This window comes from Chrysemys picta, chromosome 6 (assembly GCF_011386835.1).
Source record: "Chrysemys picta bellii isolate R12L10 chromosome 6, ASM1138683v2, whole genome shotgun sequence".
NCBI classification, from domain to species: domain Eukaryota; kingdom Metazoa; phylum Chordata; order Testudines; family Emydidae; genus Chrysemys; species Chrysemys picta.
Genome location: NC_088796.1, coordinates 93,969,880 through 93,994,528, shown reverse-complemented (window position 1 = coordinate 93,994,528; position 24,649 = coordinate 93,969,880). Strand labels below are relative to the sequence as shown.

The following is a 24,649-nucleotide window of genomic DNA, read 5'->3' as shown; positions in this document are numbered from 1 at the left end:
CTATTTGCAAGTAAAACATCTCTGTATATTAAGTGCATGATTAATGAGACTGTGGTCACTGTCCTTCCCTGAAGAAATCAGATACAGAGATATACACAGCGTGAGTCAGCCTTACAAAGTTTTACTCGTCATCTTGCAGATGACAAGTTTTTGGGTGGACAATATCAATCGTATTAATAATCAGTTTTATCATTCTCATCAATCAGTATTACAAAGGACGAGGGAGTAGGTTTTGTGTTGAGGATGGTAACAGTTTTACAAGATAACTATTCAATATTACATACAGAGATCATCCTATTCTCAAGTGCATTACCCCAGTTTTACATCAGTGCAACTCAACTACTAGTACAACACAATGCAAAATGAGACCCAGTATTTACCCTTTGAGAACTTTCCAATTCTGCTTCATTTTTTCCTAAATCCTGACTGCTACCTACTGCGGCTAATGCTGTCACGCCTTTCCTAGAACGGAGAAGTCTGGCTGGAGTATTTTCTGGATATGGTCAGTGGCAGTTTAGCATGAGGCTTTCCCCCGTCTCTTTCATAGCGGGTGGGTTCAGTACATCATGTTTTCAGCAATCCCAATCTCCAGAGGCTAAAACAATGGGAAACCTAAATCGGTATTCAAACTCACCTCTGCCAGGTGATCAGGTCAAAGATTATTTAATCATCTGAGATCTTATAACAATAAAAACTTTTCAAATTCTTTATTGGTCCATTTTCAGTAGGATTTGCCCAAATATGACGAGCTGAGCGGTTCAGCATTTTGAAGGGAAATTTCTCTCACAGTTTAGGCCAAATCTGCACAGGTGCACAAGTCTGAATGATCTAAAACAACAGTGGACGAGTTTGCCCTATATGAAGCACTGTAGGTTACGTCTAGATGAACATGCCCTCTTTAAAGAAGAGTACATTTAAATTTGGACAACTAAATTGTGGTGAAGATGCAGGGACCTTCTGATGCCTTCCACAATCCTTTATAAAATGAATTCAATCATGGAATCTCTTTTGACTTATACAAATATTAAATAATACTGTACTAAGATATTGTGTGGAAACATCAGTGTCTTATTTATTTAGAATCAAGTCGATATGTAATTCTATTAAAGGCAGTTTTATTAGAATGGATGAAAGCGCAGTATGTTTTGTCAACAATTAGGTATTAAGACAGAAATATAGCAATCCACTTTATTAGATACTAAATGTCATAGCAATTTGTGACAGAAGTGTCAAAAGAAACCAAAGCAATTTCCTTCACTGCAATATTATCTAAATTGCACTGAAATCTTGATGGGTTGCAATATGAATAGTACATGCTGCAAAGTGTCAAATTGCACAAAGCCAACTCGACAAATGATATGACAAGTGACCACACGCTGTTCCCAAGGAAGCAAAACATTCAAACAAGTCACATGCACAAAGTGTTTGTGTTCTTGTTCAGTACAAAGCAATGAACCATAGCTAGAGCTGCAGCAGCATTTCACAAGCAAAAAAACTCACAAGTGTACATATGCTTCTCTGATTCATGTCAAGTCCTTTCTACCCCCCGGCTCTTTATCCTATGATCTCTACTTTAAAGAATCTAATAGACTCTGAGCCCAACTAGTGAATCAGTCAAGTATTTCATTTCATTCATTCCCTCTTCTGTATTACATCCATTCCTGACAAGTGGAACATAGGCATGTATCTGAAGAGATAGATTTTAAAATCTTTCTATGATAATGCATTTATGGAAAATATGCTGAACTTGCAACAGTTACCCTCCAAGCCCAGTAAGCACCAGCAGGACATGCTTATGAACATGAGGGATATTGCAAAAGGTAACTGATGCCCCCGTGACTAAAACATTAATCATATTTTGGCTTCAATAAAAATAATTACCCTCCTTTAAAAAAAGGAAGAGTCAAGTTCAGGGAAACCTAGAGAGAGCCATGAGTCACACTGCTACACTTCTAAACCGGAAAAGAGGAAGCACTGGCATCTTTCATTGGGAGTGTGTGCACAGTTCTACTGCTGCTGTGGTTCTGCGAGCTGTACTGGTTCTGGCTAAGGGTGTAGATGGGAAAGGAACAAATGGAGTATGCAAATGCACCGTTTGCAAAAACTAATATACTGCCCCTGTACCTCAGACATGCTGTTGATTTCTTTCTAAACCAACAAGAAGCTGACAAGAACCACAAACTGTATTCACCAAAACACATGGTTGCATTGTAGTCCATTTCCCCCTTCTTCCCAAGTCCAAAATTCTTCTTACTTTATCATAACACTCAAAGGGTAAAGAAAATACAAAGGTCAGCCCTTTCTGTCACACTGGCATTTTGCAACGTTCAAGGGTTGAGGGCTTTTTCTTTGGTGGGTTGTTTGTTTGTTTTTTGGACAAAAAGATATTGTCACTATAACATAGAAGTCAGTACACTATTGTCTTTGGCGATTAATGCAACTGAATATGATCAACATTATACTGAATTTTTCTTCCCACCCCCACCCCCAAAAAACTTTTAAAGCCTTACAAGGCACAGACACCTAACATGTTTTAGCCAGGTCATCTCTCTTCCTTGCCCTCTCTCTTTTGGCCCTGGGTTAATGATCCTTTGTAGATTCAGGTGATGACGGTGGGTCCCTTCCGCCCTGTCCTCTCATGGATCTGAGATATTTTCAATGCAATGGCTATGAGAGGACTCAGCACAGCCTAGAAGAAAAGGAATACAGTGAGCTATGTTAAGAAGAAAAGTCAATGAACACATTTTTAAAATCTGTTATTTATTTTTCCCTTGTTGACCATAGTATTAACTTGAAACATTATACTGGGTCTAAAGTAGCTAAGCTATGCAGAAAGAGCAAACCCCAGATATCGTAATGATAACCTCACCACACACCAAAAGTAATGTAGAGCTCTGTGTGAAATATGCAATATAAAACCATACGGAAGTCTCAAACCTGGAATTATTTATGGAGCTGAGTTGAAACTATAAACAAATGGTATTTTCATACACACTGCATTGTTAATCTGAAGAACTCCACAATTCAGATACTGAGGCAGGTATCTTAGTAGGAGTCATAAAAATATTTATATGATTAAAACAGTATCACCTGCAGTTGTACTACATAGGTTAACAAGGTATTCCCCATGCAGTTTCAGTTTATAGATATCTATTTATAACTTTAACAAGCTTACAGTTTGTGGCTAAGTGGGGGTGTTTTTTTGTCCAGATGCCTAAACAAAACGAATAAAATGAAAATCTTATCAGGGAAGAGTGATGAAATAACAACATCTCTGTTTATGCTGCCACTGATTTCAACAGAGTTTATGGCCCTGGTCATTTATTCAGAAACTTGGCCAGTGATCAGTGGGATATTACTATTCTTTTCCTATCTGTGGATCCACTTCTAATTGCACAATGATTAGACAACAACAGACAGGGAAAGAGTTCAGACATTTTATACAATATATTAATATGGAGAGCACGAACGTTAACATTTGTTGGAAAATGCTGCGAAATGAAAAAACAAAACAAGCCAGCTCCTAAGCTCAGTAACTAGGGACAGCTCATTCCTCTAAACAGCTATACCTCCATTGGAGAAGAATCACCACAAATGTACTTGGGCAGAGGGGCATTGTCCCAGCATGGAAGAAATAGACATGCCCACAGACCCCCTGGCTCTTGGAGAGCTACAGGGGGCACAGAAGCATCAATCCCCTCTTATTGGCTCTGGGATCCCTCTGACTGTGCCCAGTCCCTGGAAGTGGCTTTCTTAGGGCCTCCCTCTCCCAGATAAAAAGGGAGAATTTTTCAATCGGGAGAGGACTGGAAGATAAAAACAGATCATCCGAACCTACTCAGTTTTACCAGCCCATCACCTTCATGAGCAATAAAATGACAAACAAAGCAACCAAACAAAAGCAAACAAACAAAACAACCCACTCACTGCTTTGGCTGAAAGCCTTATGTCAGACAGGATTACCACATTTAAAATGGTTTTCAAAATTTATTTCCACTTTTTAAAAGTATAAAGCTTTATTAGTAAAAGTTGAACTCAAAATGACATTAAAAGTGTGCCTGGATACACCACAAACAAACTACTTAATAAAAACGATTTGAAATGCATTATCCATAAAACAGTATGCAACAGCGAAGTTGTACAGTCTGTAAATCAAGCAACCCTTCTATTAACTTCAGTGAGAGTTTGGCTCAGTTAAGAACCACTGGAGAATATATCCCTAAATCCATGATTGCCAGGGGGGAAAAAATGACACCTCTCCCAAACTAGACATACCAATAGATATCTCAAGCATGCACATATCTGATAAGTGACAATGCCTGGTGCCCTTTGCTTGTGGGTGATTTGTATTGGAGCCTTGAGAGATGTGTCATCCATTGCAGAGGCTGCCTGGCTCACTGCATTTTTATTTTGCCCTGTCTTGCAGAACTCCCTTCCAACTGCCTTTCTCCATCTCCATGTTCCCAGTTATGTTTTCCCCGAAAACGGCAATCCATTTGCAAAGAATCAGGGCTTCACAGGATTCTAAACTGCACCTGAGGGCTCGTTAAAAGCTCAGCAGATTCAGGGGTTTGGCTTTATGCAAATATTTTCTTTGAACTCAGTCCAGATGGGTTGATACCATTTTAACTTAAATCTCATCCTTGCGGTAAAATTTCACTTGGTTTGTCAAATGCTGGCAACGTCCGTCCCCTTCAAAAACAAATTATGTGCTATTCTAATGAAAAATCATAATTATCCCAGATTAGCTTGAAAAGCGCATGAATCTTACCTTTTGACCAATCTGGTCTGAGTGTCGTTTGTAAGGCAATCCAAACCTACATGAGTTTTGCCTGGGTTAGGAACGAACATTTTGCACAGTTCTAAAATTCCCTCTCTAATCTAATGTAAACCTCAGGAGACCATGCTGGCAAAGTAATTTCATCAAAACACATACTTTGATTTATGTCTCCAGAAAAGTTCTGGAAAAGTTGAAGCCATGAGAGCCCAAAGGGATCTCACAACACTGGATGGCAGATGGAATTCAATGTTAATAAGTGCAAAGTAATGCACATTAAAAAACATAATCCCAACCATACATGCAAAATTATGGGGGTCTAAATTAGCTGTTACCTCTCAAGAAAGATCTTGGAGTCATTGTGGCTAATTCTCTGAAAATATATACTCAATGTTCAGCAACAGTCTAAAAAGCTAACAGAATGTTAGGAACCACTAGGAAAGTGATTGATAACAACACAGTAAATATCATAATGCCATTATATAAATACATGGCACACCCACACTTTGACAACTGCATGCAGTTCTGGTCGCCATGTCTCAAAAAAAGATATATTAGAATTGCAAGAGGTAGCAAGAAGACCAACAAAAATGATTAGGGGTATTGAATTGCTTCCATATGAGGTGAGATTAAAAAGACTGGGACTGTTCAGCTTGGACAAGAAACAAGTAAGGGGGGATATGACAGAGGTCTATAAAATCATGACTGGTGCGGAGAAAGCGAATAAGGAAAAGTTATTTACTCCTTCTCATAACACAGAGGTCACCAAATGAAATTAATAGGCAGCAGGTTTAAAACAAGCAAAAGGAAGTACTTCTTCACATAACGCACACCAGTGGAATTCGTTGATGGGATATTGTGAAGGCTAATACTATAACTGGATTCAAAAAAGAATTAGACAAGTTCATGGAGAATAGGTCCATCAATGGCCATTAGCCAAGATAGTCAGGGACACAACCTCATGCTCTAGATCAGGCGTTCTCACACTTCATTGCACCACGACCCCCTTCTGACAACAAAAATTACTACTTGACCCAGGAAGGAGACTGAAGCCTGAGCCCCACCACCAACGGATTCAGCCCCAGCCAGGGGGCCTGTAACCTGAGCCCCATCGCCCAGGGCTGAAGCCCTCGGGCTTTGGCCCCGGGCAGTGGGGCTCGGGCTTCAGCCCCGGGTCCCAGCAAGTTTAAGCCAGCCCTGGCGACCCCATTAAAATGGGGTTGTGACCCACTTTGGGTCCTGATCCACAGTTTGAGAATCGCTGCGCTAGATGTCCCTCAGCCTCTGACTGACAGATGCCGGGACTGGATAATAGGGGATGGATCACTCAGTAATTGCCCTGTTCTGTTCATTCCCTATGACATTGGGCATATTAGGAAGACAGGATAGATGGATCACTGGTCTGACCCAGTGTGGCCATTCTTATATTCTTATGAGAGAATGATCCCCCTTGGGATTCAAAGCATTTTTAAGAACACCAGATAATACAACTTCTTTTACATAAGTTCAAACATCTGCTTTTGTGTTTGTTAGGGTTTTTGTGACGCACAGTATGCTAGAAGCCAGATCAACACACAAATGATGTATTACTCAAATGACAGAAGAATTAAGGAATGGACTAAATAAACTAAATAAACAATTACAAAATAAATGTAATACTAACATTACACTGTAATACTAACATTAGACTATAATTCAATCCACTGTAATGCTAACATAACACTTATACAGCCTGCCTGGTGCTGTGTCTCTTGCAGTGTTTATCTCATGATGCTAAATATGCATGAGCATGCATCTACAAGCAGATTCTGACTTGATCTTGCAGATCAAGTGCCAAAAAAGCAGAAGTTGTTTGGCAGTTTAATTCACAGTGCACTAGAAGCTCTAAGCAACCTGGCTGACCTTGGTTACTCTGCAGCACTAAGCTGTCTTAACCTACAAGAGTTCAGGCTCCTCAGGGCTGGTGAAGGCATTGAGTTGACTTCAATGAGTTGATGCACTCAGTGACTGAGCAGAGGGAGTTGACATCACTGCTGTCTGCACGTTCTGCCCGCTGACGCAAGGACAGTGTTAATAATGGTGATCTCAAAGGTCAGAAGACTAACTGTTCTTCCCTTAGCTGGAAGTAAGAGGATGTGTATGTGGGGTGGGAAGGGCAGTGCTAGAATGCAAATTGAGTTCTACTTGGAACCATTTGACTTCATAACAAATGATTCCTCTTTCGTACTTCCACAGAAGTCTAGGTCTAGGATTAACGAGTTCATATCCATGATTCATGAGCTCTTCTATAATCATTGTCACCAGATGTATTTTTAAAATAGAAGAGAAAAGAAGGTAGTCTGGAAATGCTTTTTTTTGTTTGTTTCAAACTATCCTCAATGTGGCACTCTGTAAGGTGACCTAGTGCGGCACTCTGTAAGGTAACCTAGTGCGGCATCAGAAGCTAAATTATTTGAATGACATGGAAAATGCTGAGTTATATAAGAGCATGAGCAAACAGCTGAAAATGCCCTACCTCTCACTAATCCTTTTGAAAAGTCCCATATTATTTAATAGTAAGTGAAAAACTTTGTATAGACTTTTTCAACCATCCTATATATTTCAATATTAAACTGTATACCGAATATATGATTTTATAGATTACTTCAAAACACCAATTGAAAGGATATAATTCTCTATTAAATTCTACTATTTCTTAGAATTACTGCTATATCTTATTAAATATATAGAAACCCGTTGTTTCACCCCTATTAAATTCTATGGAACTTTTCTCAGTAGGGTTCTTATTTGAAAGAATTCTCTTTCACAAGAAAAACACATGCAAATTCTGTGGTTGCAAGCTGCTACCAGATTCTTCTGTACCTAGTTAGTGTAGCAAAGCATTTAATTCAAGTATGTCCCTGGAAAATCCATTTATATTTGTGATCCATGTTGTTCTATATTTGTACAGCACCTGTCACAATGTGCTCCAGGTCCACAACTGTGGCTCCTAGGTACAACTTCAATACACATAATAAATAACAATGTAGTGTGAATAAAAATTGGCAGCTATTTGAAGCAATCCAACCTTTTGCTGCACTGTACATGCTCTGTACACTACCAGCATGACACTGGTGTTTGAAATAACATTTTCTTAACCGTGACAACAAATCAAAGAGATTCTGCATATGGACTGTAATTTTTTCCCTTTTAGATTAAAAAACCTTATCCAACTTCCATGATTGTACCCAGGTAGCTAGGTAAAGGATAGGTAAATATTAGCTTTCTGTTATGATTTATTAATAGGCAATAAATATGAGGTGAGTCAGAAACTGAAGCTACTTGTGAATATACGGGTCACCAAACCTTATTTTGAGTACGTTACACCCACTCAAATTGATCTGTTATCCTTTTCACCTCTGTTAAATTTAGCATAACCAATTGCTTGGTAAACATAAGAAAAAGAATGTGTCAATACATAAAAGTCCAAGGTTCTAGATAAAAGCAAGCATGCACTGCTTATGGCTATTGAATGATAAGGAATAATTTGGCAGAGGCTGCTTCTTGGCTGGCTAATAAGAGCCAAAGAATTGGTCTCCAGGGCCCAGATCCTCAAAGGCATTTAGGCACCTAACTCCCATTCGACAGAAGTTAGGAGCCTAAATACCTTTGAGAGTCTGGGCCTTTGTCTTTAACATCTTCTTCCTAGTTAGCCAGAAAGCAGGCTTAGAGAGATAAAGATAATATCTTTTACTGGACTAACTTCTGTTGGAGAGAGAAAGAGACAAGCTTTAGATCTCTTCTTCAGGTCTTCTTTAATGCTGTGAATTAAAAATGCTTAAACAGCAAGTACATTTTCTCTAATTTATTTTGGTCACTCACTGAGGATTGTTTTTTTTAATTAGAGCCTCTGATTCTAAATCTTATGCACCATTGCAAAGGTTACCTTCTGGTTAGCTACTAGGAGAGAGTGAATGGTCATTGAAGATGGGGTCCCCTTCTTAGCTCCTGCTAGTAAGCCAAGAAGCAATCTTGGCCAATTTATTTCACAGGGACTGCATGCTCACTTTTATCTTGAACCTTGGACTTTTAGGTATCAGCACGTTTCATTATTCTTGTTTTATCCCTTGCACTTTTATGTGTATTGGCATGTTTCATTTTTCCTGTTTATCAAACATTTGGTTATGACAAATTTAACCTTGGTGAAAAGTATAACAGACTAATTGAGTGGGCACACTGTACTAAAAATAAGATTTTAATGACCCTTAAGTTCATTGATAGCTCTGCTTATCAATCGCACCATTTTTATGGCCTATTTATTAACTGGAGCAAAACAGACTTTTATTAACCGTTCTTTTGCCTAGCTACAAGGGTACAATCATTGAACCTGTAACCTTTGAAAAGGAAGCTATAAATGTAAAAGGCTGGAAAGGCAACAGATCTTCCTGATAGCAAACAGCTGGCATGTTAGGGGCATAGCCAGAGCCCTCTTGTTCTCTAGCAAGTCCAAGCTGAAGAAATGGCTCCTTGGGGACCATATCCAGTTTGGATAATTCAGAACAGCCCCAAGACTGGTTTAAACAATGCCAGGGCTTGTGTAGAACAAGACGCCAAAGCAGTGAGCCATCAGGTCCTTCACAGTTCCCTACTGCTAGCTGCACCTTGATAATACTGAGCACAGCTAAGAATTTTCTTCCAAATGTACCATTGCCAAAGTTTCATGCTATTGAAGTGGAAGAGCAGAACACTGATGACTTCTGATGATCTTGCAAGTGAAAGACTGCAGGTGTCATTTTCATAGTCAAACATAGCTATGCTGATATTATAAGTCCAAACTTTCGGGGAGCTCTTCAACATCAGCTTAATTCAGGAGCAGTATCTCTTTGTCTTCAACACTCCAAAGAGTGGCAAAGGTCAATTGATAATTATATCACAAAAACATCTGAAAGGCAAAGACTGGAACCTGATATGAAAGTTGCAATCTTCTTTTATGCTGACATCATCATCTTCAATGTAGCACAAAATCAGAAATGTAAAGAAATGATTGAAGCACTTCACCATGGATACATTATTCCAGACAGATTTAAACTCACAGCTCTTCTACTAGATGCTATAAATACAGAATCAGAAGAAACACTAGGGAAAAAACTAAAGAATCAGAAGACCACAAATTTGTTGTTCAGACATCAGAAATGACAACTAAATAATAGTTAACAATAACAGCTAAAAGCATTTCTACGTATTGCTACTGATTCTACATCTGGAAAGAAAATTGCAGAATACCATATTGTGTCCAAGTTGCTGAAATGCTATCTGAGAATCCAGAGAAATGTAGGACAGTTAGATATGGTCCTTTTTCCATTTCATTTTTGTCATCAGAGCAGATGACAAAAATGAAATGGAAAGTCTGAGAGCTTGCCAGGTGCAGTCAAACTACATTTCTGACATAGAGTTGCTCTGTTCCTTGTTGAGGCAATAACACCACCTAATGGTACTAAAGCACACTGTAGAAGTTAAAAACTCCTTCCGCAAATATCAGCCTTCTGGTTGGTGTATTTTAAAAGGATCCCAACTAGTGCTTGCGGGGGGCGGGGGAAGGGAAGGTAAAGTGTAAAAGTTCAAAAACATTCTTCCAGCTCAATTCTCAATAACATGGTGCAACTCTCCAGATGATTGTCTCTCTGTAAGGATGCTAAAGTTTGCACTGAACACAAGGAGGTCTTTGATCAAATCATAATACCCATTATACATAACAAGGGTGTCTACAAAGAGGCACTCAATTTAAAAAAGCCGTTGAAAAGATTTCAGAAGAACTGACAGATTATTGACTGAGGACAATATTATCCATGGTTCAGGGAAAATCAGGATTGATCTATTACCAAATAATTAGAACCAAACAAGGACAAAAACTAACAGATTATAATTGACAATTCAGAGAGACTATGGAACCATCCCATTACTTAGCCAACATGACTGGTCCCAAATACAAAGGTCATAGGTAGAGCCCAGAATGGGGAGAAAAGGCTGAAATATGACCGAAGGAACATAATCTTAAATCCTTTACTCAACCAGATTTCTATCTGAAATCCATGTTTGTGAAGGAGATTGTGTCACAGTTCCTTGAATCAAAATAGTGAAAAACTGTGGAAGCAAAAATCATAGAAAAGAGAACAGTTGAATTAAGAATGTTGTCAATTTTTAAATGAATTTTACTCATCCCTTGCATCAATCAAGTGCATGACTATACATTTAGCATGTTTAGTATGATCTGTTTGAAGCTTTGTAACATGCCAAGCAAATAAGTTGACAGAAGTATATCTGTATTGAGGGTTACACTTGTTAGTAGAATGTAGACTCAGTTATTGTGTTCTTGTCTTACTTGAAAGCTTGCAATTCTGTGCACCTGCTTTTCTGTGTTTGAAGAATAAGCATGCTTGCAGAGTGAATCACATAGCTTGTTTTGTGTTTCATTTTAACAAACCTTCTGGGGCTTTTTAGTGAGTCCTCACTCCCCCTGAAAATACCAATTGATTTTTGTGGTCTATGGGGCTAATTGCAACCACTCTAACCGTAGGTGTACATTTTTTCAGAAGTCTGGGTATAAAACTGTTAATTTTCCTAGATGATACATTTTACTTCTGGAAAGAAACAGTTGGTATTTGTAGCTGCCACATTAAGTTGGTCTGTGTCAGATGTTTGCTAATAACAATGGCCAAGATTTTCAAAAACAGGAGCCTAAAGTTACGCTTCTATTTTTGAAAATCTTGACTATCATGTATATGTTCTGATCTAATGGGATGATTACGTGGTGCAGAGGGTTTTCTGCAGGCCACCTGCACTGGGGTGGATTTCATCCTGAGTGAGATTCAGAAATTATTGTTTCCTGTAGAAATATAACAGATTATATTGAATTCTGAACAAGTAATTTTGTTTAAGGGAATCATTATTCCACATCTTTTTGATAGAAATGAAACCCTTCACACTGTCTTGGTGACTCTTGGTAATATGTATCTAGCAATGTGCTATAAAGAATTAATGCAGCTTCTGGAATTGATAATAAGCATATTTTATCTTGATTTGTATGCTGCTTATCAAAAGAAAAGTGCACTGTCTGGGATGAGAATGTAAAAGGAGAAGAGAAGCAAAACAGTGAAATTTCAGAAGATTTAGAAGATTAGCTTGGTTTGAATGGGAACATAAAAGTTTGGATGCTTATATGAATCTTATTCAAACTAGATGAACATCATGGATCTGTAAAACTTAGCTGAAAAAAAAAACTTGAATATAGTCCTCTCACAAGATTGCAATACTTCTTGCTCATAGTTAAGGCATGCAAATCATCTCATGGTGTTTTGGATCTTCTGTTTCTGAAATCAGCTGGAATCTGTATGTGCAGAAGCATGTGGCAATGAAAAACTTTCTTGAAAAAAGTTGAGCATTTTCAAATGTCAAAATAAATAAAAGGCTTGATTAGGGGATATTGGAAGAATGTGGCCCTTTTGTCTGAAGTAGTTCAACCACGTAGGCAGCCAAACAGCAGAAAGTCAATAAATAATACTGTGATTTGGTTTGCAATGCACAAAAGTATGGCACAAACAACAGGGTGAATTCTGATTGGCTGCCTCAGCTAGAGTGCATTGACACAAAAGATAAATATGAAAATCAGGCTAAGTAAGAAAGGCAATTAAACTAAAACAAAAATGAGCATTCTCCAAAGTCTTGTTTGCCCTTTGAATTCCTGCTGATCCCTCCACTGTAACTGGAAATAGATAGGGAATATTGGTTAAACAAAAAGAAGCTGCAGAACCAAAATTCTTCTTGATGCATGCATATAATTCCTATTCCCCTTAGTGGGAGCAAAGTACACCAGTAACAAAAGATTCTACCCATGGCTGCACAACAATATTGTCTCTCTGAGAAAGGGATTTCCTTATTTATTAACTACTTATTATGGTGTGAATGTTTCCACCTATGGTCACTGATGTTTTGCTGTACAATTATTAAGCATTCATTTGCTAAGATGGGTATTACTTGAAAGTAGAACCATTTACTCCCTTTAAATGGAGTTCATTGACCAGTTGAAGGTAAGGATCAGTGACCCTCCAAGTCCATACTGTCTTACTGTAGTTGATGAAGCATCTGGCTTTGGGAAAGCTCAGCACTGGAAAGTGTGCTCCACCATGGGATTAGGAGAAAGAGGGAGTATTTATCTATAGCATTGAGGTGGAAATTCTATTTGCTCCTGCATATGTGTGCCAGGGGAGAGGAGGTGACACAGTGATCCTCTTTCTACTATCCTTCATGAATCTGCACAGAAGCTAGCACAATAATGCTCCTTTGAGTGCTGGGCTTCAGACAGGCTAGCCCAACTGGTGGTGCTCCATGACCCCAGGAGACATGTCAGGTTGGTGGGGATTGAAAACATTCTATTTGCATTCACCCTGCACATGCAAAACGCTTCAGAGCCCCTCTAATTCAATGGCTCCAGAGTCCTCAGTACACCAGAGAGGAGTGAGGACACTATTTGGCCCTAAATTTACAAAGGTAAAACACCTGTTCTTTTGTTTTGTTATTTTACTGGATAGTCACATATACTGCAAATGCATTACCTAGTCACCAAAAAGGAGCTCTAGGTTAAATGCCTCCTTCTACCATTAGACGGCATTCTAACCTACCTATGGTAACCCATATTGACATGAACTAGCTCTGTGAAGACAAGACTAAAGTACTCTGTACACAACAGTTCATTCTATTGCAACTGTTGCAAAATGAGATGAAACTCCTTTAAAAGCAGAAGGCTTTTCTTTTTCTGCCCAGCACCAAACAGCATATATTACAACTATCAATGAGTACTGAGGGGACTGGATGACCAGAGAGATGACTACTTCTTCTTTCACCTCTAGGGTTGCCTTTCAAATTCAACCTGGATCAATAGTGGGGGGAAAAATTGCTATAATCTGACAAGTTCAGTGGTCTGTATAAAATCAGATGGTAGTCCCAGTTCAGGTTTTAGTGGAGAGGTGTCAATGTCACCATAACTGGCACCATTACTTGCAGTCTCTGGACTGGATTGAATATGCATGGAAAAGGACCTACTCTCACCTCCAGAATCAGCTTCTAGATCAGAGATAATACACATTGGCAGGGTAGTCCAGGGATGCCTGCACTGCTGTTCCCTATGCTGGCACACGTCCAGTGAATTGTCAGGATGACGTTCATTTCCAGTTCTCTCAATCCGGTATTTTCACAAACACTAACTTCACTTAGAACATTTGTGACTTTCCATTCACGTAAAAACATTGTTAAACATTAAACAAACATTTTTTTAAAAGGACACAAACTTAAATCCAGCTCAGTGTCTCTCTCCCTTCTCCTCTGACTTGCCTTAAAACAGTTAATATTGAACAATTCATTGTTACAGAAGCTATTCCATTATAAGAAGCACTTTCTCCTTTTGTAATTAAGAGGGTCAGAAAGTTTAATTCAGCACTGAAGACTGGCAGAACATTCCTTATTGTTTTCTAGTGTACTTTATAAAGCATTAGAGAATAAATCATTTTGGGGGGGAGGGTGGAATCATTCTTTTTGTCAGGATGTGTTAGACAGGAAATATGGTCAGACACTTGTGCTTGTTTCATAAACTGCAAAGTTGCTAAATGTACACTGCAGACCTCTCAGATGTGTCCGGAGTGGAAATCAACACTTAGCTCTGTCCCCTCCACTGACATATTTTCACTTGATTTAGGCTCTGCCTACACAGGGCAACCAACATTGTTTAATACCTGTGTGTAAACACAGTTTAATTACAATTGTTACCAATCTGTGCTATAACCAAGTTTGGCTGGGCAGCGTGGAAGGGGTCAAAATGGTGTTTTACCCTAGGTCTCTCCCCCAGTTAAAACACATTTATTAACCCATATACACTGGCTGGCTAAATCATGTCATAACCTGAGATGGCCACAAGCATATAGTGATGTATTTTCAGAAATAAAATTTGCAAAAAACTCTGTGGAGAGAAAACTGTTTATTCATTATTTTAAAACAAACGTTTTGCAGAAATAAAATGGCATTAAAAGAAGCTTTCATTTTATTGTTTAAACTGGAAACTTTTATATATTGAAAACATGATGCACTTGTGGTTTTTTTCTTGGGACTTTTGATAATGTGCATTCCCTGTAATGATTATGGAGGCATAGTAGCCATACTATAGTTAAGACTAAAGCTACTCCCTCATTATAAATCCAGTTTTCAACCCCTTTTCATTTAACAAAATGAAAGATCTTCCGACAAATTCACATGCTGCACCTCAGCCTACGGTAGAGTTTTCTTGGAAAGTTTGGTAAAAATCAGAGAACTGTAAACAAAGTATAATAATGAGATTTTTTTGGTATCAGCTGGACTACAATGAAACACTCTCAACCTTAATTCTTCTTTAGAACACCTTTTTGATTATGATTAAGAGATGACTCTCAGACCACTACAAATTTCTCCCTTATAAGGAATCCAGAAGTTGCTTGGACTCTGTACTTTTCACAACTGTACTTTTATTGTGAGGAATCACTGTGAAGCATTGGCTAAGTAATCCCCAGACAATCTGCTTGACAAGGAATTATTTTTTTAAAAATGTTCACTTATAACTCAGATTAGAGTGCTAGCAAAAATTCAGCAGAAGCTCAAAGATACCTGGAGTTCCCTTTAAAGACTAAAGTTCATTCCCGCCTCTCTTGCCTTTCCCTGCAGTAATAAATAATAATACTAACAATAATAAAACATGCGTCTGACGAAGTGGTATTCACCCACGAAAGCTTATGCTCCAATACATCTGTTAGTCTATAAGGTGCCACAGGACTCTTTGTTGCTCTTGATAAATAATAAAAATTATTATTATTATTATTATTATTAAATACTATATTTATATTGCATTAGCACTTAGAGGCCTCAGACAGTTTGGTGCCTCATTGTGTTAGACACTGCACAAACATATAGTAAGTGACAGTCCCTACATCAAAGAGCTGATTATCATGTAAATTTAAGTTTCAAATGATTTATAAATAGGGCTCTGTGTCTGTCACGGAGGTCACGGAAGTCACAAATTCTGTGACTCTCCGCGATCTCCGTGACTTCTGCAGCGGCCAGTGTGGCTGACCCCAGGGCCACCCAAGCAGATGACCCTGGGGGTCAGCTGCTCAGGTGGCCCTGGAGACAGCCAGACTGGCCACTGCTGGAGTGGCTCAGGTGGCCCCGCAGCCAGCCGCACCAGTGCTGTTGGAGCAGCCCCGGGGCCAGCAGCACAGGCCTCTGCTTGGGAAGCCCCGGGGAGCTGGCCCCACGGACTGCCCGAGCAGCCACCTGTGCGGCTGGCCTCAGGGACTGCCTGAGCAGTGGTCTCAGGGGTGGCCGGAGCAGCGGCAGGTGGGCGGCCCCGGGGGGCGGCTGGAGCAGTTGCTGCTGGGTGGCCCCCAGCAGCTGGTGCCGCTGGCCCCTACCCCGCTGCAGCAGCGGTCTCCTACCCCTCTTTGCTCCCCCCATCAAGCTGCAGTCACCCAACCCCCAGAGCAGCACTTCCACCCCCTGGTCCCCAGCTAAGATTTCGTCAGGGGTATATGGACAAGTCATGGACAGTACAAGTCAGGGACAGGTCATGGGCCATGAATTTTTGTTTATTGCCAGTGACCTGTCCATGACTTTTACTAAAAATACCCATGACTAAACCGTAGCCTTATTTATAAATACAGCAAAAGGAGAGTCACTAGTGTCCAATTTTGGGGAGGAGGGGGAAAAAGGCAGAAGACCCCCAGTCTGAAATGTATCTGCCGCTGTCACAGGGGAAGTATGCTATCTAAGGAGTTACTTTAAGTTTATTAAATAGAGGGAACCTTCCACTGGTCTGCTATAAGTGAGTTTTAAGCCAGTACTTTCTTCCCCACCCCAGGAGTAACAGGCAGTGTGAATTCCAGACTAGCTTTTTGATCACCCCTGGAATAAGCCACAGTAATGCTCCTGTTCAACAACTTGATTTATAGCACGACAGCCAGTCTCCTTTATAACCGAATTCACTCAGCAATGCAACTGGTAGTAAAGTGCCATCTTCCTTACACCTCTCAGCAGAGAGGTCAAGGATTCAGTCTGCATGGAGACTGAACAGGGATGGTCTCTCCAGACCAAAACTGAAGCACATTGGGGAGTAATGGGTATAGGGGAGTCCTCTCTATTGCCGCCCAGGCCTCTGTTCTGTGGATAAACAGGACTTCAACCTCCAGTACTGCCAGTTCCTGTTTTCATATGCTTTACATTCATTTAAAAAAAAGAGAGGTCAAGAGGTCAGATACATTGAAGAAGAACAGAAGCTGCTCTCTCTCTCCCTGAGAACAGATATGGCTTGGACAAAGTCATTCTAATCCCACTCAACCCTACATAAGATTGCAAGGAGGCCCGCAGGGACAAGTAAGGACAAAATATTTCTTAGAAATTTTAGATAAAACCTCAACAGTAGCTTCTGGATATTATAGGTGGAGCTGGTAGCACAATCTCTAGTTAAGGGTGCCTGATGCTTTCCAGTATAAAACCCTGTTTTCAGTTGCTTATAATTTTGCCAAACTGGCATTTTCTATGCAAGGTGTCTGTCTCAGGCTGATTTATTTTCTTTTATTTTTGTTGGCAAGTTTCAGCTAAAACAACTGTTTCTGAAAATAAGATTAGGTAACAATACATTGTTTGGTCATGTTAAAAAAACCACAGCTGCTTTGTTGAGAAGCTTTAGAGCCTTTGAAAAATATCAGTAGAGACTTGTTAGAGTTCGGCAGCTAAATTCTTTGCCATGCTAGGCACGCTCCGGCCCATGGCTGCAGGGGCTGAGAGAACTTTCTCTGGAACTGCTGCTCTTTGCAGCTAGGGGCTTCTGTAGTGCCAGGGAACGGAACTGAGAGTAGGGAAACGGTCTCTCCCGTGCTCTGCATGCCCCTAGTGCCCAGGCAGCATGGAGGAGGAGGAAGCAGCCAGACACAAATGCAGAGGGGAAAGAGGAAGAACAGAGGCAATAGACTGGGTCAAGGGTCCTGGGATAAGAAGACTGGGAATGGCAGCTGGGAGCGGAGAGCACAGAGTCAGAGAAGGCACAAGAAACCAGGAATGGGTGGAGGAGCTTGGGACTGGCTGGGCAAGGAGACTGGATGAGAAGCTTACAGAGGAAGAGTAACTCAGGGGGCAGGGCAGAGGAGGCCTAAAGGAGAGAGTGGGACTGGCTGGAAAAGGAGATTGGAACTGACATGAGTGGCCTGGGGGGATGAAGCCTAGGACTGGAGAAGAGGAGCCAGGGGCAGGGGCGGGGGCCAGGGGGAGAGGCTCTGGGATGAGGAGTTGTTGAGGGAGAGACAGCACTGGCACAGGGTAATTAAAGACAGTATCATAATGCATATGCACAAGGTGCCAAATGAAGGTTGCAAAGGCAGCCCTTAATTCTGGGATTTCCTAACTTGCAAGTGCTTGGACTCTGCAACCGTAATGTTCTTTTAATGTAGATTTTGGTGTGTAATTTTCAATAGGTTGCCTAATTTAAAAGATTAATAATTCACAGAAGTATCATACTACTACTACTACCTTCCCCTTTGCCCTCTCCACTTGGTTGGCCTGCACTGATCTAGGGGCATCCACCTGCCTTCTGCAGGTTGCAGAACGTTCTTCTTAGCTTACATAATCAATCTGAACCACTGTCACTGCTGTCACTCTACTGCTCCTATTGTCACCTCTGGAGCTGTTCGCTTAAAAGTTTAAGAACAAGCTTTCCAAATCAAAACCCAACCTCCTTGACACTTCCTGGAACAGCACCAAGGTTATGTATCTGCTTGGACACAACATTCAGTATGCTTTGCTTTTAATTGAGAAAAATCCTAACATTTTATTCAACACCTTTGAGAGCACCTGCCATTGGCCTATACAGGGGCCTTACCACAGCGAGAAATGACACTTGGTTGTTTTTCCAAAGCTTAAAGTGGTGCTCATTGATTTACCTGTGACTCCTTGTCATGTTTGCTGGGATCCTTTTCATAGCTTTCTGCATAGATCCTGAGGGTAGCTCGCACGCTGCTAGAAGCACTAAGCCTGAAGATGAGCCTCGAAGCATCTGAGAAAATAATTCGCAGTCCCTGCAAAAAGAAAGAGGAATATATGGGTGGCAGCAATGACTTTGCAAAATTATAATCCAAAATCGAGAGCGAGAGAGGAAGGATTATCTCGGTTCAGATCTTGGCTCCTCCTGTGTTACTTCAGGCAATTCACTTAATCACCATGAGCCTCAGTGCCCCATCTGTAAAATGTGGATAATACTATTTCCTTTTTCCCACCCTTCATACTGTCTGTTTAGACTGTAAGCTCTACAGGGCAAGGGTTTTCTCACTAACAAATGTACTGTGCTGAGCACAATGGAGGCCCGATGTCTAGGGAAGCGTCTAGTTGCTACAGTAAGAACAGCAGCAGCAGTTGTAATAATAAAATGATACAGTTTAACTGCTGGTTTTCTGCTGCTGCTGCTTTGTTGAAGCTGTGTTTCTCTTATGTGCCATCATTACATGGATATCCCAATGGAACATCATGTAGCAACACTACAGGTGACTTGTCAGGAAGAAGCAAAGTGCATATGCAAAAGCTAGGGGACCATGGAACCAAAGGAGTCAGCAGAGTACACAACCGATAACATATTTTCATATCCCTCAGGGAATGTGCATGAAGATGTGGTTATGAGTGTCTCAGGGCATGTCTACAAGGGGACACTCGGGACACCTAAGCCTCTTTAAACTAAAGGTGTGAATGTAAAGTGCATTAGTTAAAGCTCATCAAACCTCTGTGTGGATGCTCACATTCTGATTCACATGCATCCGACGAAGTGGGTATTCACCCAGGAAAGCTTATGCTCCAATACGTCTGTTAGTCTATAAGGTGCCACAGGATTCTTGGTCGCCTTTTACAGATCCAGACTAACACGGCTACCCCTCTGATACTTGACACATTCGGATTAGTTCGCTTTAGCTGCAAATGTTATCCCTCTCTGCTTTCTCCGTACTGTCGCTTATTTGAACAACACGGATCTCATTCTGATTCAACAGGAATCTCAAATTCAAGGTCAAGGGTGTGATATACACTAAAAATGGCAACATATCCCTCAATTTCATCCTGATAGTTGGGTTTGGTGTGATAAATGGAAAAGATTGGGATTGCCTCATTCCATTAGTTCTCATGGAGATTTAAGTGACTCCCTTGTGCAACAAATCACTCTCGCTTTGAAGTAAAGACAGGAAGGGAATGCGGATCCCAGAGCTCTTACTGTGGAAAACTGTCAGAACACACATTGAAGGAGTAAAAATTGATGCCGTTATGCAAAAATTACATGAGTGTAACAGAGTGTGCTGAGTCAGTCAGGAGCAAACTCAGCACCCTGTCACTCAAAGCCCCACTAATATAGGTTAATTGGGACCTAACTGCAAGATCAATGAACTAGGTAGAGCTACAGCCAAGGGGCTAATTTGTGGGGGAGGCAACCCCAGCAGCTGGGAGCATTCAAATTGAGCGGAAGTGCTGAACAGAGAGCCCAAAGGAAGGCAGAGGTAGGCAGGCCTGGGTGCTGCTACTTCTGTTCTCTTCCCCAGAAGCAAGTGGGGGAACTACCTGGGGGACTGTAAATACATGTAAATAGCCCTACAGGCGGTATCCGGTTGGAACAACACAATGAAACATGGTGGTGGTGAAGGAGACCTGAAGCGGTGTAGTCTGTGATTAAGGCCTGAAAGGACTCACCAGGGAGAGCATTTGAAACAGGTACATCTGTATGGTGGAAAAATAATTGGGAAAAACAAAGCACAGGGCAAATGTGGCATTTTGACAAAGATATTAGAGACAAAGATTGGCAAATAGGAGATCAAGTCATGCCTTTGTCATCTGCTGTTCGAGTCCAGAACTTATGTCACAAGTGGCTAACCTGGCAAAATGCTGTAAATAGTAAAATGTCGGCCAATAATGATAAAGGAGCTCTTGCATCATTTATAAGAAAATATGCTATTGATCATGGTGCATCAATTGCGCAGGACATAATCCTCAAACCCAATCCAATGTGTGTTCATTGTTTGTATAAGGGTTGAAAAGAGAATTGAGGATAAAGAGTCAAAAGAGCAAGGCCAGCAAACCACACTATAACACACTATCTAAATTACCACCTGACCACTCAGAAGATGTTGTTATACTGATGGAATTAGTATCTGAGAGTTTGTCTACACTTACAGCACTGTAGCTACACCGCTGTAGTGCTTAGCGAACACACTACCTACGCTGACAGGAGCACTTCTCCTGTCGGCATAATTACACCACCTCCCTAAGAGGTGGTAGCTATGTCAATAGGAGAAGCCCTTCTGTTGGTCTAGCGCTGTGTACACCAGGAATTAGGTCGGTGTAACTGTGTCGATCAGGCGATTTTCCACACCCTTGAGCAATGCAGTTATACCAACATAAGTGGTGGTGTGGACCAAGCCAGAGCCAATTATTATTTTCACATCAAATGGAATACAGGAAGTGCACAAGTTCTCCTTCGCAAGCACTCTTCCCTCCAAAAGAAAATGCCTGTCACAGCTCTCAATTCTGTGGCAGCCGGTTTTTAAACTATTTCCAGCTACTGCACCTCCATGTTTTAAGCAATGACCCCTTCTCTCAGCCATACCTGCCAAGACTTTGAGAAGTTTAATATTAAAGTGGCTGTATTTAAAAGCAAATCTTTAATTTAACTACTTGTGGCATTCAGTTCACGGTACTGTATTCTAGTAAACAAACCCCTGAGGGTTTAATCACACATCATGCACACGATACTGAATGTTGTATCATTAGATTGCAAGCTCTTGGGGCAGGGACTGTCTTTTTTGTTCTGTATTTGTACAGCACTGAGCAAAATGAAGTCTTGGCCTGTGACTATGATAATACAAATAAAATGATGACGACAAGGAGAATGACAAAAATTTGACCAATCTACAGCGATTGCAAAGTTGCTGTCTTCGTCATGTATCTAACTCGATTTTTCATCAGCCCTCTGGATCCATCACCAGACTGTTTAACCTCTCCGTTAGTGGGAGTGATTGTTCAGATTAACTTGAGGAAAGGCAAGACCAGGATGTGGATATGAATGTAGATATGAATTTTTTTCCTCTCTGAAATAAACCTTGCTCATTTCAGACTCCAGGCAAGAATAGTTTCAGATGGTTCTGATTTTTATTTTTGAGTCAGGATGGTTTTCTTTTCCTATACTCACCCAGAAGTGTTTTTATTATTATTATTCCTGTTGTGCACCATCGTGCTCTTTGAGTGCGGTACTCACACAAACTCCCTCCCTTCTCACGGCCATTTTAACTGGTGTAATTCCATTGAAGTATTCCAGATTTACAGCAGCATGAGGAGACTCAGGCTGAAAATCTGGTTGGGGAAAACAAACAAACAAACAAACCAGATTTCCCCCACATTTTCTTCTGCTTATTGTGCTGGCTCAAAGAAAGGGCAGATGCAGATGTGGCCCCAAAAGATAACCTTGCAGAGGTAGGAATAAGAGTGCAGGAGACAGTGGTGTGCTCCAGCCATAGTGGAAGCTGTCTGGCCAGCATGGGCTCTCTTAGGCCATGTCTACACTACAATGTTAAGTCGACTGTATGTAAGTCAACATCGAGCCTCCGATTTAAGCAAGTCGATCTCGCATGTCCACACTACGCTCATTGTGTCGGCGGAGCACATCCTCACCAGCAGGGCTTGCATCGACGCATGGAGCACTGCACTGTGAGTAGCTATCCCACAGTGCACAGAGCTGAATGGAATTTTGGGTTGGGCTTGCAATGCCTTATGGAACCAAAACATTGGTGCGGGTGATTATGGGAACATGGCATTAGCCTCCCATGATGCACTTACCTCCCTCCTTTCCTCCCTGAAATCAACAGCAAACAAACTAAGCCTTTTTCACACCTTTTTTTGTAAGCCTGGGTTACCTGCGCAGACACTATAGCACAATAAGCTGTACCCCATTCAGCTGCACGCTGTTATTATGAGCATTAAACCTCACGCCTTATCCTGCAGTATTTACACAGCCAATTCAGGAGCCACCACGCGGAACAACGTGATGCCATGCAAGCAGCCCTGCTGGAAGACATAGAACGGAGCAATTCACAGTTGCTGACAACAGTCATGCATCAGCTTGACATGGTTGAGTGCCATTTCTGGGCCCAGGAAACAAGCACTGACTGTTGGGACTGCATCGTTATGCAGCTATGGGATGACGAGCAGTGGCTGCAGAACTTTCGAATACGTAAGGCCACTTTCCAGGAACTGTGTGAAGAGCTTTCCCCAGACCTGAAGTGTAGCAATACTAAAATGAGAGCTGCTCTGACAGTGGAGAAGTGAGTGGCGATAGTCTAGCATTGCAAGCTTCCGCAGAGCTGCTACTGGTCAGTGGGGCATCAATTTGGAGTGGAGAAATCTACTGTGGGATCTGTTGTGATCCAAGTTTGCAGGGCCATTAACAGACTTCTGCTAAGAAGGGTAGTGACTCTGGGAAACATGCAGGACATAGTGGATGATTTTGCTGCGATGGGGTTCCCTAACAGCAGTGGGGTGATAGATGGCACGCATATCCCTATCTTGGCACCACAGCACCTTGCCAAAGAGTACATAAACCAAAAGGGGTACTTCTCAATAGTCTTGCAAGCACGGGTGGATCACAGGGGCCGTTTCACCGACATCAACATGGGATGGTTGGGAAAGATGCATGATGTGCACATCTTTAGGAACACAGGTCTTTTAGAAAGGGGCAAGCAGGGACTTTCTTTCCAGACTGCAAAATAACCGTTGGCGATGTTGAAATGCCAATCATGATCCTGGGAGACCCAGCCTACCCCTTGCTCCCATGGCTCATGAAGCCGTACACCGGCAGCCTGGACAGCAGTAAGGACCGGTTGAACCATAGGCTGAGCAAGTGCAGAATGGTGGTGGATTGTGCCTTTGAACGTTTAAAAGGTCACTGACATTTGCATACTAGGTTAGACCTCAGTCAAAGCAGTATCCCCATTGTTATTGCTGCCTGCTGTGTGCTCCATAATATCTGTGAAACAAAGGGAGAAAAGTTTTCGCCAGGTCGGGGGTTGAGGCAGATTGCCTGGCAGCCAATTTTGAGCAGCCAGACACCACGGCACTAAGAAGTGCACATCGAGGGGCTCTTTGTCTCCATGAGGCTTTGAAAACCAGTTTCAGCAATGAGCCAGAGTAATGTGATGCATATCTGTGTTGTTCCTTACCAAACTGTCCCCTCCATTGCATTTTCTCCCCTGTAAACTCCACCCCCACCAAGCACTGTGTGTTGAATGAATAAAGAGCTTTTTTTCCTCAATCCGTTAAGTCTTATTATGCACTCAAGCACAGAGAGACAGCAAAGAAAAGTAAGATAACCTAGAGCAAAAGGGCTGATAAGACTGCATGGGGGTGGGAGGAGGAACAAGGAGAGCTTGCATACAGATGCACTGCAATAACAATCAAAGATGTGGGAATGGGTGCCTTCTGGTCCTTGTACCCTCCCCGGTACTGAGTGCAAGAGATACCAAACTCCCCCTCCCCCGCCTCCTAGGACATTTGGGGGAAGTGGATGTGGAAATTGGCGACGATGGCAGCAGGTTCAGATAGGCTGCAGAGGGCTCTAGCATCCAGCTGCCTTTCTTAAACCTCAGCCAGATGCCTCAACCTGTCTGATTGCTCCCTCATAATCCGCAGCATCTCTTCCTGTGTGGCACAGTCTCGTTCCCTGCATGCTCTCCTGTCCTCCCTGTCCATGCCCTCTGACAGTGCAATCCTCCATGCTCTGAGCTCCGTCTTGTCACTCTCGGAGGTGCG

The 24,649-nt window shown here is 41.5% G+C and overlaps 1 protein-coding gene across 3 annotated transcripts in view; it reads right to left on the bottom strand.

The window, feature by feature from the left end:
* Positions 1-1,047: 1,047 nt before the first annotated feature.
* PGM5 (phosphoglucomutase 5) overlaps positions 1,048-24,649 on the bottom strand; it is a 120,886-nt gene continuing 97,284 nt past the window's right edge. For 2 of the 3 annotated variants that reach the window (XM_065550480.1, XM_065550482.1), the window contains exons 10-11: positions 18,763-18,897; positions 1,048-2,689 (exon numbers count right to left, since the gene is read on the bottom strand). In XM_065550480.1, the coding sequence (XP_065406552.1) occupies positions 2,600-2,689; positions 18,763-18,897 (225 nt within the window). In that variant the 3' untranslated portion in view covers positions 1,048-2,599. Of the gene's footprint in view, positions 2,690-3,169; positions 3,215-18,762; positions 18,898-24,649 lie in introns of those variants that run through there. The other variant, XM_065550481.1, reaches the window with a different exon arrangement.